At 37.7% G+C, this 19,134-nt stretch overlaps 1 protein-coding gene across 1 annotated transcript in view; it reads left to right on the forward strand.

The window, feature by feature from the left end:
- Positions 1-529: 529 nt before the first annotated feature.
- Positions 530-19,134, forward strand: part of UBE2G1 (ubiquitin conjugating enzyme E2 G1) — a 32,305-nt gene continuing 13,700 nt past the window's right edge. Inside the window, exons 1-5 of the mRNA XM_055089780.1 lie at positions 530-562; positions 2,828-2,864; positions 2,961-3,063; positions 10,570-10,667; positions 15,763-15,941. Of these exons, the coding sequence (XP_054945755.1) occupies positions 530-562; positions 2,828-2,864; positions 2,961-3,063; positions 10,570-10,667; positions 15,763-15,941 (450 nt within the window). The remainder of the gene's footprint in view (positions 563-2,827; positions 2,865-2,960; positions 3,064-10,569; positions 10,668-15,762; positions 15,942-19,134) is intronic.

Raw genomic sequence — 19,134 nt, forward strand, 5'->3', positions numbered from 1 at the left:
ACATATCTTTCACATACTGAGAGATTGGTTTTTGAAAATGTAAATCTCATGAGGTCACCTCATTGTTTTAAAAACAAAAAACAAAAACTCTTCAAAGGCTCATCATTTCTCTCTGGATAAAGTCTAAACTAACATGGCTTCTAAAGGCTCTTTGCTGTCCTTCCGACATGCTATCTAGCTTCAGCTCTATGGCGCCCCCCCCATATGCTGATCTCCATATTTCAAGTTTTTGTATATGTTCCTCTGTGTAAGCCTTGCACCTTCTCCACCAAAATCCTTTGTCTTATTTCAGATGTCTCTTCTCTTTTTAGACGCCTTTCTGTCTCTTCATGATTATAATGTGCCCTTCTTTGTGCCCCTTCAAATTCTTGTACTAATGTTGGAGCATTTAATTGCCTGTTTACTTCTGTGGGAATCAGGAGCTGATAGTTAAGTGCCAGGTGATGCAGTACAGACTAAAAGTATGATTAATAGGAATTTAGCAGAAATCAAAAGAAGATTATTTGGTAAGTTATTTAGGGAAGGCCCGATGGAGGAATTGGACCTTGAAGGAATCATGAAGGTACGGTAACGATCTGCCACTAATAGGTAGATTAAGCCTGTTAAATACCCATGGATCTAGGCTATGAGGATCCACGCTAGGGGCAAAAGCCATGACAAAACTGAGATAGATGGACATCTTGCAGCATTACTTTTGCTTTACTTAATGAAACAAGGAATGAACACAGTCACCCCTGTAGAAGAAAAGCATGGAAAGAATGTGCAAAAGATTTTTAAAGAACTTATGGTGTATTGACAAAAGTGAGAAGGAATAATTTACTTTATGGAAAGTGTAAGGAAATTTTCAAGGGTAATTTTGACCATGTATGCTAATTTAAGAATTTATCCACCTACATTTATAAAATTCCACTGGACTTCTGATGTAAAATGCAACAATTAGGTGATTTCTAGATAAATTATAGAATCTTCCATAAGACTCTTGCATATAGTGTTGGAGAAAATGGTCTAAGTAATATACCAGTGTTTGTCTAGAGAAAGGTTAGAAATGAGATAACTCAGTGTAGAATTTACCTGCCCAGATTGTAATTGTCTATGCTCCACTCTGTCCCTCAGTTGACAGTAAAAGTGGGACTTTCAGATCTTTCCCAGTATGTCTGCAGCATATTGGCACTCCGTAAATGTTTGCATTCATAAACAAAATAACAAGATTGAAATACAGTTTCTTTGCATTTTCAGTATTTAAAAAATGTCTTAGAATAGCTGTTTAAAAGTAATGCATTTCTTGTGTTTCAAGACACAGTACTGATTTAAAACTGTTTATAAAAATCTGTTTTGCCAGCTAGGCAAAAATACTAGACTTATAAAAAAAAATCTCCCCTCAAATTTTGAGAAAAGAAGCCATTCATGTTTAAATATAAATAAACTTTCACTTTTGGCTCTCTCTGTGTTTCACTGGCATGTTGGAGTGTTAAATCTGTTGAAATAACCACCTCTGATTCCTCAAAAAATTAATATTTTCTTCTCAGTTACTAACACACTTTGTTCAGTCTTTATAGCACTCTGAGTTATATTATACTTACTTATCATGAGACTGAGCTCCTTGAGGATGATGGCAGGAATTATATGAGAATTACAAACCTGTTCAGCCTCCCAGCAAGCCCTCTCTCAATTGCTCTCCTGTACACTTTGTCCCACTTCTCAATTTGAGCCAACCAGTGCCCCTTGTTGGTGATTCATATATTTATACACACACACACAATCATGACTGTGGTGATGGCTTCACAGCTGTATACATATATCAGTATGTAAAAAAATTATGTAATTTAAATATGCACAACTTACCGAATGTCAATTATATCTCATTGAAGCTGTTTAAAAAATCCTGACATGACGCTCACCATGGATTGGTCATTACTTTATTAAGCTCTGTGTCTCTGGGAACTGTTTCTCACCTGGCTCCTCTAAGGTGCCCCCATGGCCTGTGTCCCCGCCACCTCACTAGTTCTTTGCCTCTGTTGTCGTCCCCAGCCCCCGTCATCCCCCATCCGTGCTAGAGCACTCTCTCTGGAAGAGGAAAATCTCATGTTGCTACTGCCATTCCTGTAGGCTCCAGCTATTTTTCTTAAGCTACTCCTGGGTGCTGGAAACTCTGGTCGGCAAGGGGGTCAACACACATAGGCAGGATGGATGGAGCCTCTGCTCTCTCTGTGCTCAGAGTCTGATGGGCCACACATGAACGCCACCTGTAGTTGTATATCCCCAAGAATACGGAGGACTTACTCATGTAGACATATAGTTATTAGTATAAATGAAGGTTGGTTAAGCAGCAAATTCCAATGAAAAGGTATCAGGCACTCTGTTGGTGTTTCTGAATATGTATCCTAAAGACCACAGCATAAGAATTACCAGAGAAATATTGGTTTGATTTCCCTCTGAACCAGAATCTCTAGGGGGTGGGCCTGACACCTGCATTTTATTTTATTTTATTTATTTTTTATTAAAAAAATTTATTTATTTGGCTGTTCTGGGTCTGAGTTGTGACATGCGGGATCTAGTTCCCTGACCAGGGATCAAACCCCGGCCCGCTGCATTGGGAGTGTGGAATCTTAACCACTGGATCACCAGGGAAGTCTTGACACCTGCATTTTAATAAGCTCTTTGTCTGGCTATACCTATATACCTCTAGAGAGCTACTAGAATGGTAAGAACCTAGCTGGGAACCAGGGTAGAAGTAAAAGGGCACAGTAGAAGTTGATCTTCTGGATAGTTTGCTTTACCCATTGCTTCTTTGTGTTATAGAAATGGAAATGTTTTGGACATCAGGTAGCATTTTGCTAATGGATCCAGGTGTGTTCATTTAACAGGTTAGAATTTATAACATGTATATTCAAGTTCTGTAATGAATGTTGGGTGAAGATTATTTACTTAAAATTTTTAATAAACATTTTCTTTTTCCACAGAACTCAACAAAAACCCAGTGGAAGGCTTTTCAGCAGGTTTAATAGATGACAATGATCTCTACCGATGGGAAGTCCTTATTATTGGTCCTCCAGATACACTTTAGTAAGTATAATGGAACTAACATCCAAGTGGAGCTCTTTTAATAATTGAAATATAAACTATTTTGACAAACTGAAGTTTCCCAGTTTATAAAAGTGATAAAGTTAATCACTTTTAATTAATCACTATTAACTGATGTAAAGATACACAACAGAATGTGGTGTAATCAAAGAGCAATAGAAAAAGATGGAATTTCTTAAATATGTTACATAATACATTTTTAGATTCAAAGACCACAGTCTGATTTTCTGTTCTGTGTGTTTGCAGACCAACTTAAACTTATATTTAATGTTCTGTAAGATGGATCATGACTGTCTGATGTTAGTGACTAGTACAAGTCTCACACTTATTATAGAAGTTGAGGTATTGAAAAAAAATGCAGCAACCTTCTCAAAGACATACAACTGAAGGACAGCAGGGACCTTCTTGGGGACTATACTTGGTCACTCAGCTGTGGTCCTCGATGGTACTAAGCAGCAAGGATTTGGATACATCAAACATCTTTTTGATGGTGAAATAGTTTTATTTTAGATGTTCTGAGATGGTAACTCCTTTGTCTCCCCTTCGCCAACACCTGATGTAAGAGAAAATTCAGAGCTAGTTCTATACCAGAGCAAACTGGTATATGACATACAGAGTTGAGCTGTAGTATTGATTTGGGGGTTTTCTGAGGTCTGAAAAAAATGATTTGTTTTGTCACAACTATTCCCAATCAAAATTTTTGCTGATTTCCCAGTGGTATGTTTGCGTTGGTAATTGTTTTTTTTAATGGTATTATTTTTATTTATTTATTTTAAAATATTTATTTATTTGGTTGCACCAGGTCTTAGTTGAGGCTCACAAGCTCCTTAGTTGTGACATGTGAACTCTTAGTTGTGGCATGCATGTGGGATCCAGTTCCCTGACCAGGATTGAACCCGGGCCCCCTGCATTGGGAGCTTGGAGTCTTATCCACTGTGCCACCAGGGAAGTCCCTGCATTGGTAATTGTTGCAAACTAAAATAACTCAATTTAGTCATTCTACAGTGTTAGTTTGGTAAATAACAGTAGCCAATGAAAGCCATCCTAGAGGTATTCCTCCACAACCTTAATATTATTTATTTGAAAGCAAATTTCTTAACCAAATTTTGCACACAAAAATCATACATACAGCCTGGCCTATGAGCCTGATGAGGTTCTGGTCTTCTGGGTTTTTAAATCAAAACATACTGTGTGAAGGTTTACTCAAGGGAGATACAGCAACATTCCAGTGACAGAATCTTGTTAATCTTAAAGTTGATATGCAATAACAAGAGAAATTCTTCTAAACTAATGTCTGTGTAGAAGATTACTTAGGCATCCAGGTTTGACCTCGATCTCTAAGGACCTTGCAAAATTATTACACTTTTTTCGTGCGATGGTGGCAAGCATCTCTAAATATTATCAGCTGGTCCATATATATGTTGTGTCCCTTCAGCTTCACCAAAGAGAGACATTTAATACTCATTGCACTAATTAACAGGCCATTCTTGCCGCCAATAAAAATCTATTTCTGGCCTTTCGTATACATTTAAAAAGTGCTGGCTGTTGATCTGAGGTGTGGACAGCAGAAGCATTTGTGGCAGCTCCTCTGGAGTTGCTGATGAGACAACCGGCTGCCACTTCTGCACTGTCCCTTCCTAATGAGAGCACTGGCTGCACCTGGGCTGCAGTTTAACCTCAGTGCCACACGTACTTTGAACATCCTGTGAGTAATGAAGCCTTAATGCAATTGACAGACCTTATAATAATCATCCAAAATTACTTTGGTATGATTGCTTTTTATTAATGACCTTTTCTAAAATTCATGTGCTGATAGTTATAAAATTGTTTTTAAAGCCCTCAAAAAAGAGGTTTACGATTTATTGAGTTTAGGCCGTCCCTTTTAGAGACTTCCTACTTAGAATGGTTGCAAAAATAAAGCAGTATACTGGCATTTACATTACTCATTCATTTAGTTTCCAAATGTTTTTTCAGCACTCTTATGCTAGATGCTAGGAACATGATCTTGAATTAGCTAATAGTCACTGCTCCCAAAGAGGTTAGTTACAGTTTAGTCGGCAAGACAGCACATTGCATAGTTATTTCATACACTTTGAGGACAGACATGATGGAGGGAGGCATCAGGTGTTGTGAGAACTCGTTGGTAGCATGGCAGGTTCTGAGTGTGTCAGGGAATTTTTCCCGGAGGAAGAGATGTCTAAAGTGGGAACTGAAGAGTTAGTAACTGTAATAGTTAGTAGGCTTTTTGCTACAAGCAACAGAAATTGGATTTTAGCTGGCTTAGAAAATAAGGAATTTTTTAAAAAAATAAAATTATTTATTTATTTTTGGCTGCATTGGGTCTTTGTTGCTGCGCGCGGGCTTTCTCTAGTTGCAGTAAGCGGGGTCTACTCTTCCTTGCAGTGCGCGGGCTTCTCATTGTGGTGGCTTCTCTTGTTTTGGAGCATGGGCTCTTGGCGCACCGGCTTCAGTAGTTGTGGCACGCGGGCTCAGTAGTTGTGGCTCACGGGCTCTAGAGCTCAGGCTCAATAGTTGTGGCGCACGGGCTTAGTTGCTCTGCGGCATGTGGGATCTTCTCGGACTAGGGCTTGAACCCGTGTCCCCTGCATTGGCAGGCAGATTCCTAACTGCTATGCCACCAGGGAAGCCCCCTCTTGAGGCTTTCTTTCTATGAAAAACATTCTGAAGCTGGTGTGACATGCCTGCTAAGCGGGGGCTACTCTTCCTTGCAGTGCGCGGGCTTCTCATTGTGGTGGCTTCTCTTGTTTTGGAGCATGGGCTCTTGGCGCACCGGCTTCAGTAGTTGTGGCACGCGGGCTCAGTAGTTGTGGCTCACGGGCTCTAGAGCTCAGGCTCAATAGTTGTGGCGCACGGGCTTAGTTGCTCTGCGGCATGTGGGATCTTCTCGGACTAGGGCTTGAACCCGTGTCCCCTGCATTGGCAGGCAGATTCCTAACTGCTATGCCACCAGGGAAGCCCCCTCTTGAGGCTTTCTTTCTATGAAAAACATTCTGAAACTGGTGTGACATGCCTGCTATTTTCAGACTAATGATTATCAAGTAGTGTGGCTAGCCGCCCATATCCACGGCAAGAAAAATGTCAGGTAGGATGGCAGTAGGTTTTTAAAGAAACTTTAGGAGACATGGGTAGCACCATGTAATCATAAATCTTATAAATTTGTTTGAGGGAATGGTGAATGTATACCTTTCCTGTATCTCTTATTCTCTTTTTCATCACTAATGGCTAGTGTGCTCAAGAAGTATGCTTTATTTTGTTTCCTACCTCTGGCAATGATGTGAAGAATTTGGAGAATCTTAAGATTATATGTATTTTGTAGTATTGCCTTACCTTGAGTGGGTATAGAAAATGAAGAGGTGGCTAACTAAACTCTCTGATTAATATTCTTTTACACTAACAAAATTCTTCCACAGTTCTGTTTAAAACTTAGAGGCGCAAGCCATATATTCTGTAATGAAATTTTGGAGGGAATGAACCTGCCTGCATGGCTTAGAAATTGATTGATCAGTGGCAGTGCCTCACGTGCCACTTACCATTGAGTGCTTAAGAACGTGAGTTTTGGAGACTGTCTTTGTTTAGCTCCCTGAGTCTACCATTGTTATCTGTGTGACTTTAAACAGTTATTTAAACTTTGTCTTGTTTCATTTCTAGGGTAAAACCCAATGCCTAGAAAGAGTTCAGAATGTTCAACATTCTGTTGTTTGTAATAGCAAAAGAAATCGGAAGCAAACATTTTGATTGTAATAGAAAAATTGTGGCAGGTAAAAATGAATAAACAGGAGACAGATAGTAGCAGGAATATATAAAAGAACAGTGTTGAGCAAAATTTCGGATGGCAGCATATGGTATATCATTTAAATAAGTAAATATGGCAGAATGATAGGATCTGACAAAGTAGAATGATAGGATCTGATACTTGAAAGATTTTTATAATTTTAATACAAAAACGGTAAGGGAAGTCTAATAGAAGAAACTTGAACTAGGCCTAGATTTCTCAACCTTTTCAAATGTGAAACTATTGGTTTCATACCTCTTTTTAACATCATGCTAGTAATTATACTATTAATATCTGTGAAGCGAATGTATAATGGGAGGGAAGGTATTTTTAATTCATTGATGCTTTTCATAAACTTCCATTTTGTTCATCATAGTAGATCTTTATATATTTGAAAAACAGTGAATATGTGACATTTTAATATTTAGTTTACTATGTTTTGTACTCTTTCAGTGTTTTGAGTTTTTTGCTAACTTGGCTGTTCACTGTTCACGAGAAGTTTGTGCCCATAAGTTGGGACTACTGAACTAGGCTTTTAAAAATAACAAGTAGGATTTTCACAGGTATTAGAGAAGTTAAAAATTCCACCTGTAGGAGAAAAACTGTAAGGAACTGCATGATTAGTTTAGAATGGGTGAGGACATTGCAGACAGAGTTAAAATTGTATACTTTAAACTTTTAAGGATAGTCCTATTAAAATTTAAAGATTGAAAATAATTTAATAGACTAAGGCAATTTTTCATGATAGGAATTCCAATCAGCTAATATAAAGCTTTTTTAAAAAAAATTTATTTTACTTATTTATTTTTGGCTGTGTTAGGTCTTTGTTGCGTGGGCTTTCTCTAGTTGCAGCGAGTGGAGGCTACTCTTCGTTGAGGTGCGCGGACTTCTCATTGCAGTGGCTTCTCTTGTGGAGCACGGGTTCTAGGCGCGTGGGCTTCAGTAGTTGTGGCGCGTGGGCTCAGTAGTTATGGCTTGCGGGCTCTAGAAGGCAGGCTCAGTAGTTGTGGCACACAGGCTTAGTTGTTCTGCAGCATGTGGGATCTTCCCGGACCAGGGCTCGAACCCATGTCCCCTGCATTGGCAGGCGGATTCTTAACCACTACGCCACCAGGGAAGCCCCTAATATAAAGCTTTTAAATAGATCTGATATCAGTCAGAACTCAGGGACCCAGGAAAGCTAACTTAGTATCAGGGAATAGTCTTACCAGTGGGATAAAGGTACATGGGCTTTGTGGTAGCTGTTTTGATGTTCTGTTACATAGATTCTTGGCTATTTTCTGTATTTGTGGCTCTCAAAGTGTTTTTGTTTTTTTTAAACCACAACCCATAATCAGAAATATTTTACATCATGACCCAGTGTATACTTAAGACACTTTAATGAATAGAAAGAAACATGCATGTAGATTTTATAACTGAAACAAACTAGATTTTATAACTGAAACAAACTATTTGTGATAAGCGCCCATTTTTTTTATTCTATTTTTATTTGTTTATAAAGAAAACTGGTTAGTGACTCACTTAATTAGCTTTGCAGCCCCAGTTGGAAAAACTAGTTCATAGAATTAATATGTCCTAAGGCCAGTTTTGGCACTAATTTATCCAGTTGGGGTAACATAGTCCGAGACGGTAGACTTACCTCTTAACAGTGTAATGTGCTCTTTACAACTGCTGTTCTAGTCTCCATTTCCCTCAAGTCTTCATGTTTTTTCCCTTCAATAGATAGTCTCATAAATTAGGAAAATTAAGACCATAAGGCAGGCATAAAATTTTGTCAGCTTTCTTCCTTTTTACCCCTGGATATCTGTACTACGTTCATTCTGTTTTCTTCCTGTGCAAAAGGAAAGGATATTCTTTCTTGTTCTTGGTAAGCCCTTTACTACCCTTATTTTCTTTCTTCTAATTTCTCAGTTACTCTGTTTCGAGGTTTTCAAAATCGAGGTTACTTTTTATACTCGGAATCTAGTGGCCTTTCCTAAGTATTCAGAAGTATTTGGTGCTAATGATCTACCTTTCTTTGTTTAACTCCCCCCTCCTCTCATCTTGCTTTTATGATTAGAAAAAGGCAGTAAGAATTAATACTTGCTTGTGGTTAAAAATTCATGGTATATCAAAATGTACAAAGCAGAAAGTAAAAAAATCTCATAATCTTGTGCTTCAGAGTTAATTAAACATTATTATTATATATTGGTGTCATGTTTCCAGACATTTTTCTATTTGTATACAAACATACCCTCACTTTTTCTTCATAAAGGCAAATGGGCTTATTCTATAGATTAAAAAAAAAATTTAACAATAGATTGCTCATATCATTCCAGTATTTATTACTGGTATTTTTCTTGATATTTTCCTCTGACTCTAGAATGGTAAGTGCCATAAATCAGTGATCTCTAATGTCTTGTTCCCTGTTGTATTCTTTTACATACAGCGGTGCCTCCCATAGGTAGATAATCATTATCTATTTGTTTAATGAATGAAAACCATTTAATGAGCTGAGGATTCCACTTCTCGCTGATCTGAAACAAACACAGTCAGATGACCCCGCTCTGATGGGGTGTACATCTTACAATAAGAGAATCAGAGGTGTGAATTGCTTTTGCAATAAAGAAATGAAAAGAGGTCCATGTGATATAGGGACACAGTGGCTAGTTAAGATTGGGTAGTCAAGTAAAATCATTCTCAAGAGGTAACATTTAAGCTGAGTTCTGAATATGACAAAGGGAGAACAGTGCTTCAAACAGAGGAAACAGCTAGTACCAAGGACACAAGTCAGGAACTTTGTCATTTTTGCCCCATAAGGCTGACTTTTTTTCATTGGTTTTCTTTAACGATGACTTATGTTGTTTTGACAGTTGTTCAGGAACAGTTCCTAAGCAAATACAGTGCTCTGCACTGCCTTATTAACACAACGGTCACAGCCACATGTGCTTATTAGAATTAAACAAGATTAAAAATTCGTTCCTCAGTTGTACTAGCCATATTATTGATACAAGTGGTTGGTGGCTAACATATTGGCCAGCATAACTATAGACCATCTCTAGTGTGTGAAAGTTCTGTTGCACAGCCCTACTTTGGAAAGTCACCCGATTCTAAACTCCTTAAGAGACTTCATGCTTGTTCACTGCGGTACTCCCAGTGTCTGACACGTAAAGATTGAATAAACATTTGTTAAATGATAAGATGACTAAATGGATGGATGGATTGAAGGTCAGCACAGCTGTTCCCAGGGAGGGAATAAGAAAATGCATAAGCTCTCAGATGAGAAAAAGCTTGTTGTGTTTGAAGAACAGAAAGAAGACTGGCTGGAACGAGAGAGAAGAGTGGAAGATTGAGATCAACGTAGAGAGAAATTGGCAACTTGACCCTGATAGGCAATGTTAAACTTAACTTAAAAATTTTTTTTTAGGTGCAGTGGGAAGAGTTTAAAGGTTTGTAGCACAGCAGTCGTGTAATCTGATCTGGATGCCTTTTTTTAAAGCTGTTTCTTTCATTTTACTGTTTTTTGAGAGTTTAATAAGGTGGTAGGTATGACAGTTTATTAAACTGGATATTTGAGTAAAGTAAACTGCTTGAAATCCAGATTATTTATTTTGTTTATAGTGTTAGCACTAGCATCCTTGTTTTATGTTTGTTTTAATAATTTTCTTATTTATAAGCAGGAACTTATAGGCAAGAACTTGTTTTTGTTTTTCCAGTGAAGGTGGTGTTTTTAAGGCTCATCTCACTTTCCCAAAAGATTATCCCCTTCGGCCTCCTAAAATGAAATTCATTACAGAAATCTGGCACCCAAATGGTAAGTTTATCTAGTTTTACTTTTACATTTGCAAGTATGATGGCCTGTCACTGAAGTTTTCAAGGTCAATAAGGAAGATGTAGTTCTCAATGAAATTGCGTTGGAATTTTGTACTAAGTTTGTTGTGTTTGTTATGCACATGGGCTTGGATTTAGATTCCTTAGAAGAGAAGGAGTGACAGAGATCACATGGAAAAAAATCTTTATTTGTTTATTTACTTACTTACTTAGTTTTCAGCTCGTTTTGAGACTCATGATGTTCCTAACTAGAGGAAGGGTTGGTGGGTGATATTCAGCATTAATAGAGCTCTTATAATTGAGGAGATAATTTCCAAGGTATTAGGTGACTCATTGGCTATTACAAAGAACACAGAAGTAATTAAACCTGGATTTTTAATTTCTGTTTTCTCATTTTAGCTCCTAGACTATGGACAACGCTTAACTTTTAATGTATATTCTTAGCTGTCAAAAAGGAATGTCTTACCTACTTCATAAGGTGATTGATAGGATCAAATGAGATACAATACTGTGTTTAAACCTTCAAAAGTATCCAGTACTGCTGTGCATAAAATGGTGACATTGACTTTTTACCCAAAGATGTACTACCATTTAAAATTCACTATGTGAGCCAAAGGTTAGGCTAGATAAACTATGTGTACACACAGTCTCCCTGAACTTTTGGCCTTGTTTTGTATGATAGAGCTTGCAAGAATTTCTTTCCTAAGTATTTTGACTATCAGTGTTTTGTAATCAAAGTTGTCTTTTTAGACAATTACACTAATCTGCATTCTACTTCTCATAGTCCAGACTTTCAGTTGCAAGGAAGAGAAACCCTTATATATTAGTTTAAGCAAAAATCAGTGAGGGTAACAGATGCATGAATAAACCAAGGCTTTGTTTCAAGGAAGTGTAATAGCACTCAGTGACTTGAAGAAGAGATGAGTCTTACTTAGGAGAGACTAGACTGGCAAATGGAAAACTATTGGGAACTAAGGAAGCCACCATATTTCATCACATCTAAGATAGCAGTGATCACAAAAGACATAGTTATTTTTTGCACCAGGAAGAAGGGAGAAAAATAATTTCTTTCTGGTAGAACACATTAGCGATAGTCATATGGAGGCGTGAATTGACCACATCTGCCTTGGACGTTTCTTTCATTTCTTCCTAGCCTTTTGGCAGTTTCTCCTGCCTTCTCTTGAATTATTTGATGTGTAGTAGTCAATCATTTTGCACCTATTTCAAAGGAAAATGTAACAAAGTTTCTGAATGTTGTCTCTACCACACATTAGCTATATTACTGTAGGTAAAGCCTCTTGAACCTTAGTTTCTCTATCTGTGAGAATTATATGAGAGAATATATGTAAGCAGTACATGGAACCTCTGTTAAGAGGAACAATAGCAATGGCCTCCGTAGTTTAAGAGGGCAACTGAAATGAGAGTTTATTTTCTTTGTTTTTTAAGGTTGAAGGGATTGTTGGTTTGCAGGTTATAAGGGAGAAGGCATTAGAGAGTGAAGTAATTAAGACTTGATTTGAGAGAAGGGATGCTTTGTGAGGAAAGGATACCCGAGGAGGCAATGGGCCAGGGATGGCAGGTTCAGAAGGAGCTAGACTTAGAAAGGGGAGTGAGAGTGGTCTGCAATGGGAATGAGAGGAAAAACCAGCATTTGAGTTTCTGCTAGGTGCTGGAGATACAAAGATGATAGAGTTATGGTCTTCCTGTAAGGATATTATGGTATGTGTAAGGGAAAGACGGACATAAATTTAATGGTGAAACAGAGACAACAGTGATGTTGTTATAAAGGTGTTTGGTAGCATAGAAAAGGGAGTCAGGGAATGATGGAGAATGTGATTCTTAAATAGAGTTTTGAATATGTATCTTTAGTCATGGAGACTCAATAGTTTTAAAGCTGTATAGTACGTTCATCATGACTACATTTATGTCTAGAAAGTTTATACTCACGGGGGAAGGTTTGGAAGGGAAAACCAGACAAAATAGCTAGGAGATAGAGGATTTTATCAGTTGCTAGTGGGTACGGCATTTCTTTCTGTGGTGATGCATGTATTGTAAAATTGATTGTGGTGATGGTTATACAACTCTTTAAACATACTAGAAACCATTAAATTGTGTACTTCAAATACATGAATTATATCTCAAAAGCTGTTTTATTAAAAATTATTATATGGTAAAGTCATACAAGTTATTTGTATGACTTAGATGCATTCAATTTGGGACTTGTTTTCTGGAGGTGCAGTTGCCATAACCACTTAGGTAATTAAAGAAAACTAGTCAAGGCTCAGCAGTGAGCTTAGGGCCTTGGAAGTTACTGACATCAAGATGACAGGTAACATATATCAAATCATCATGTGGTATACCTTAAACTTACACAACGTTTTATGTCAATTATATCTTAATAAAGCTGGCGGGGGGGAGATGGTGGGTAACACTGTGATATAATGAATGGTTTAATTTACTTAGGGAAAAGATGATTAATTTTGGAGATTAGGTTAACATCAAAAGTCAGACCAAGGAAAAGGAAAAGAAGAAAGTGATTGAGAGAATGGCTTCAAGAACCAGGGAAAGGAAGTGTGCCCACGGAAGTAAGAGAGGAAAATGTGTCCAGGAAGGTGTCCTCAACAGTATCAGTTGTTTTGGGCCCAGAAGGGTTGACTTTTAAAGTACCCAGGAGAATATGTTCTCCCAATCACTTTGTGAGAATAGTCATAGCATCCTGTTTGGAAGCAGAAGACAGTTTCCCATAAGGCAAAAAAGAGGGTACCCAAGTGATGGGTAAATAGAGAAGACGAGGGGAAATCAGATTTTCCTAATTTTAGAGCACAGCTTCAAGAGAAGGGAGATAGCTTGAAGGGTATGCATGGTTCAGGTAGTTTAGTTTCAAGATGGAAGAAGAGCTGTGTTTTCTTTTCAGTCATTGATGCTGAGACTGTTGGCTAGCTACTTACGGGGAAATTGATTTAGAAATTGTCTTCACACCAAACAGCAAAGTGAATTAAAACTCTAAATGGAATAAAAAGTTTCAAGTGATTTTTAAAAATAGTGAATATTATTTTCTGGCTGTTAGGAACAAGGAATTTCTAGTTTCAAAAGCAATAAATATTGGAAGACTATAAAGAGGAAAGAGAAATGGTAACTAAATTCAGTATGGGATTCTTAAATGAATCTTGTGTCAGATAATAAGGCCAGCTATTAAAAAACATTATTGGGGTATTGAAATGAAAGAAAAAAATAACAGGCAAAAATTAAACAAGGAAAATTAGGAAGCAGTTTGTCAAGAAGAAAACTAAACATTGAGTACATAAATGGGTAAAGGATATGAACAGACATTTGACTAAAGAGGAAATACATAAAGTTTCTGTACATGGAAAAATTTAGCCCCTAAAAGTATTTTAAACTAGATTTCAGTTGTGAAATTTAAAAATTTTTCAATAAAGAAAAATCTTAGTTTTATTGCCTTGTCACTCAGAATTATCAGCTCATATCTTGCATTTTTAAAGTGTAATTTGGTAATAGGTATTAAGCATAAAAACCTCTTTCTAAGAAACTAAACTGTGTGTTTAAAATGAAATGACACAAGGTTAAAAAATTTTAAAGGTGCTAAATTACAATAATTTTTATAAAAGGAAAATGGGTCTTAAATAGATTCTCTCTGATAGAATTCTATACGAACATTTGATGTTAAATGTTCTCAAAGAAAATGACTTCCTTTTCTCAAAGAAAAAATTTTAAGTGATAAGTGAGGAAAATATCTTAATACTGTGTAAGCATTTTCTGTTCAACTTTATAGTGCTGTTACAAGTTTTGCTGTTGTTATTCTTGCCTCTTGATCTAGTTAGTCATTTCATTATAGTTAAGAGATTTTACTAGGAGGTGTAGGTGAGTTGGGAAAAGGAACCTTAATTGCAGAACAGCTCATATACAAGACATTGAAGGCATGGGTCTTGAATGTTGCATTCACTGCTGAACTCCATGTCAGGTGGTGGGCGCCTGGCACACAGCACGCGTTCAAGAAGCATTTATCGTAGAGCCACAGTGCACATGAACTTTGACTCTGGTTAACCAGAGTTTATAACAGCAGAGGAGTGCTTGAGTTAGGAGGTGAAAAGTAGGCTTTAACATTATACCTATCATAAATTTGTTGGACTTTAGGTAGGAAGTCAGGGATGAAATATACATAAATATTGTCATTGATTATTTATAGGATTTGGAAATTTGGTTAAAAAATTTTTTAACCAAAATTTTTTACTTTTCTGTCTTCTCTAACATTTCTCCAATAAGTATGCTTTTTGCAATAGGGAAAATGTCACTGTAGAAGATTAGTGAATGTTATGATTTTGATAGTTCCCTAATAGGGAATATTTGTGTGATGTAAATGTGGATTAGGACCCCTCTACCCCTTTTGATCAACAATTAATTTGTGGTTTGGATTTTAAAACCGTTTTATAGATTAGGGGCCTAATGAATATCACTTATGTTGATGAATTTTCACTAGCAATATGACATGTTCCTTTTGTGGATTTGAGTATACTTTTTCCCTGAAAATATAATTTTGCCTTTATGTGATTTTAAAAGTATATTATCATGTTACCTTTTATTTTTTTCTTAGGAAAGTCTCTAGACCTTTGACTATTAACAATTTCAATCAGTAAGTTAGTGGGGAAACTAGGAATTCATTATCTAGAAACTCAGTTCTGGTGTTTGGACCATATACTTTCTACAAATGAAGAACAGATTCAATAGATGCCATTTCTTCATTTCATTGTATTTATTACATGTAAATGCTAGGCACCATCTACATACTAGGTGTCTTGAAATTTTGCACAAATGAAAAAGGTAGCTTACATTCCTTTTGGGTTTGTCAGGTGGATCCTACTTGGTACAATCTTTGGTCTTCCTAAAAGGTTAACAGGTTCCATTTTGGAAATTAACTTCTGTATCTTTTCAGTGGTACAGTGGTATTGAATTTTATACAGATGCCATGGGAATCGGGACCATGTTTATTATAATATGTATTTTATGTATAGTCAAATTATTTTAAATATTTAAAACCATAATCTTAATCTCTAATTTTGCAGTTGATAAAAATGGTGATGTATGCATTTCTATTCTTCACGAGCCCGGGGAAGATAAATATGGTTATGAAAAGCCAGAGGAACGCTGGCTGCCTATTCACACCGTGGAAACCATCATGATTAGTGTCATTTCTATGCTGGCAGACCCTAATGGAGACTCACCTGCTAATGTTGATGCTGCGGTAAGGTGGTCACATGCACACATCTCCCCTGCCGTTTAATTAAACTTGATTAGAACTATAGTAGCTTTATAAGTATATATGTGTGGGTGTGTATCGATATGTTTTTATTCATTTAATTTTTTCATGAATCTGTACAAAGATAAGTAAGACATAACTAAGCTTTACCCCTAAATATTTGTACCTGCATCTTTTAAGAATAAGGACACTAGGGACTTCCCTGGTGGCGCAGTGGTTAAGAATCCTCCTGCCAATGCAGGGGAAATGGGTTCGATCCCTGGGGCAGGAAGATCCTACATGCTGCGGACCAGCTAAGCCCATGTGCCACAACTACTGGGCCTGTGCTCTACAGCCCGCGAGCCACAACTACTGAAGCCCGTGCGCCTAGAGCCTGTGCTCCGCAACAAGAGAAGCCACCTCAGTGAGAAGCCTGTGCACCACAACGAAGAGTAGCCCGTGCTCGTTGCAACTAGAGAAAGCCCGCGAGCAGCAACAAAGACCCAACGCAGCCCCCCACCACCAAAAAAAAAACAAATTAAAAAAAAAAAAAAGGAATAAGGACACTATCCTATATAACTATAAAACAGCTGTCATACCTATGAGAACTTACTATGAAGTCCCTAGTAGGTCCATATTATTATTCCCAAGCTTTTATTTTTAAAACTTTCAGACCTACAAAATGTTGCATTAGTTAAATAAACACCCTTAAACACCCCTATACCCTACACATATAGGTTCACAAATGTGGAGATTTTACAACGTTATCATTATCATTATGATTATTATTATTTGCTAAACTGAGAATACTTTACAGATCTTTATGTTTAAGTATATACTTAAATACTTCAGCATGTATCTCCTAAGAACAAAATGGGTGGGGCAAAATTCTGGGGTTCCAGAATTTTAGGAACCCACATTACTTTTTAAAAATTAGTTAATTAATTTTGGCTGTGTTGGGTCTTCGTTGCTACACGAGGGCTTTCTCTAGTTGTGTTGAGTGGGGGCTACTCTTCATTGTAGTGCTCGGGCTTCTCATTGTGGTGGCATCTCTTGTTGTGGAGCACAGGCTCTAGGCGTGTGGGCGTCAGTAGTTGTGGCACATTGGCTTAGTTGCTCTGTGGCATGTGGGATCTTCTGGACCAGGGCTTGAACCCATGTCCCCTGCATTGGCAGGTGGATTCTTAACCACTGTGCCACCAGGGAAGTCCTCACGTTACATTTTGTATCGTTTTATTTATTTTTTACTTATTTTTTTATTTTTTATTTTGTAAAGGGTGGTGTTTGTTACCATTTTATTGTAGGTTTCTCATTTTTACATTATTGTTTTTATTTTCATTTTTTTGGTCTTCTCTTCTCCTTTTCTTTTTTATAAAAATTATTTTATTTATTTGTTAACTTTTTTTGGCTGCACTGCACTCCACGGCATGTGGGATCTTAGTTCCCTGACCAGGGATTGAACCCATGCCCCCTGCAGTGGAAGCGTGGAGTCTTTTTTTTTTTTTGCCGTTCGCGGGCCTCTCACTGTTGTGGCCTCTCTCGTTGCGGAGCACAGGCTCTGGATGCGCGGGCTCAGCGGCCATGGCTCACGGGCCCAGCCGCTCCGCGGCATGTGGGATCTTCCTGGACCGGGGCACGAACCCGTATCCCCTGCATCGGCAGGCGAACTCTGAACCACTGCGCCACCAGGGAAGCCCCGAAGCGTGGAGTCTTAACCACTGGACCGCCACGGAAGTCCTGTATTCATGTTTTATTAGTCTCCTTTAATCTAGAATAGTCCTAGTTCCTCAGCCGTCTATCCTTCTTTAATAGTCCTTTTGTTCTAATTCTTATTCTTGGAAACTTTGTTAGTATATGTGAAAGCTGGGAGGCTAAATTCACCTTTTTTTCTTGTTATTCCAAACCTGCATAAAAACTTGGGTGAAATCTTACATGTAGAAAGACACTACATATAATAACCCCCTTTCAAATCTCTGGCTTTGAATTTTTGAATTTAGTAATTGAATTGAAGCAAACACTGGCAGAAAACCATTCTAACTTCTAGTAAGTCAAGTATCAGTCCAAACAACGTAAGGGGCACATGTGTGCAGAATTGGTTCCACTCAAGAGTGTGTGAGTAATAAGCCAGATGTTAAACTAAGAGTGAAAAAAAAAAAAACTAAGAGTGTGTTGGAGGAAGAGGGGTACGATTTAAATGCCAAAGTGAAGAAGTAATTACTTTCAGTACCAATACCCACACTAGCAGCTCTAATTCTAGTGCTCTTCTGTGTATTTATATAAAATCTATATATCATCTTTGTTATTTTAGGAAGGTATTAAAATTTTGGATGTAGGTAGGAGGAAAGGCCAAGCTATTGAGTCATACAGACTTTCTGTCAAACTCTTTTCAGCCCCACTTCATTTATTTATTTGTTTGTTTGGCTGCTCCAGGTCTTAGTTGCGGTATGTGAGATCTTAAGTTGCAGCATGCAGGATCTTTAGTTGTGGCATGCGGGCTCTTAGTTGCAGCATGCAGGATCTAGTTTCATGACCAGGGATCTAACCCGAGCCCCCTGCATTGAGAGCGTGAAGTTTTAGCCACTGGACCACCAGGGAAGTCCCTCAGCCCCACATCTTTTTTTTTTTTTTTTTTAAATATTTATTTATTTATTTATTTGGCTGCACTGGGTCTTCTTTAGCTGTGGCATGCACCTCAACCCCACTTCTTAACTGACTTCTCAGAGCTGTCATTTCCAAACTTTAACGTCAGAGTTCTGTTCAATAGGTCCTTTTCCCTCCTTTGCTGGGGTTCCATTGAGACTCCTGTAGGCTACTACTTTCTCTCCTCTAATGCGTGTTTCATTGTTCTTCCATCTACTTTTGGTCTTCAGAAAAAATTTCTCCCCATTATTAGATGATTTTCATGCCATTTTCTTTGATAGTGAGGATTTATACCTTAAAAAAATAATTCCGGTATGATCATTTTAAGGATCTTAGGAGAGCTAAGAGATAAACATATGTGCTTTTTGGTCTGTTGATTCCATAGGTTCTTCACATGTAAAATGCAGATGATAACACCACCCATCTGGTCATCCACAGTGTGTGGCATAGTGGATTCAACAAATGGCGACTCTGTTATTAGCTAGCTCCTGCTTTGAACCATCATCTACCAATCTATCTTCTACCTAGACGTCATCCTTGCCCAGTCTTGTGTGTCACC

The sequence above is a fragment of the Physeter macrocephalus genome, chromosome 14 (genome assembly GCF_002837175.3).
Source record: "Physeter macrocephalus isolate SW-GA chromosome 14, ASM283717v5, whole genome shotgun sequence".
Classification (NCBI taxonomy): domain Eukaryota; kingdom Metazoa; phylum Chordata; class Mammalia; order Artiodactyla; family Physeteridae; genus Physeter; species Physeter macrocephalus.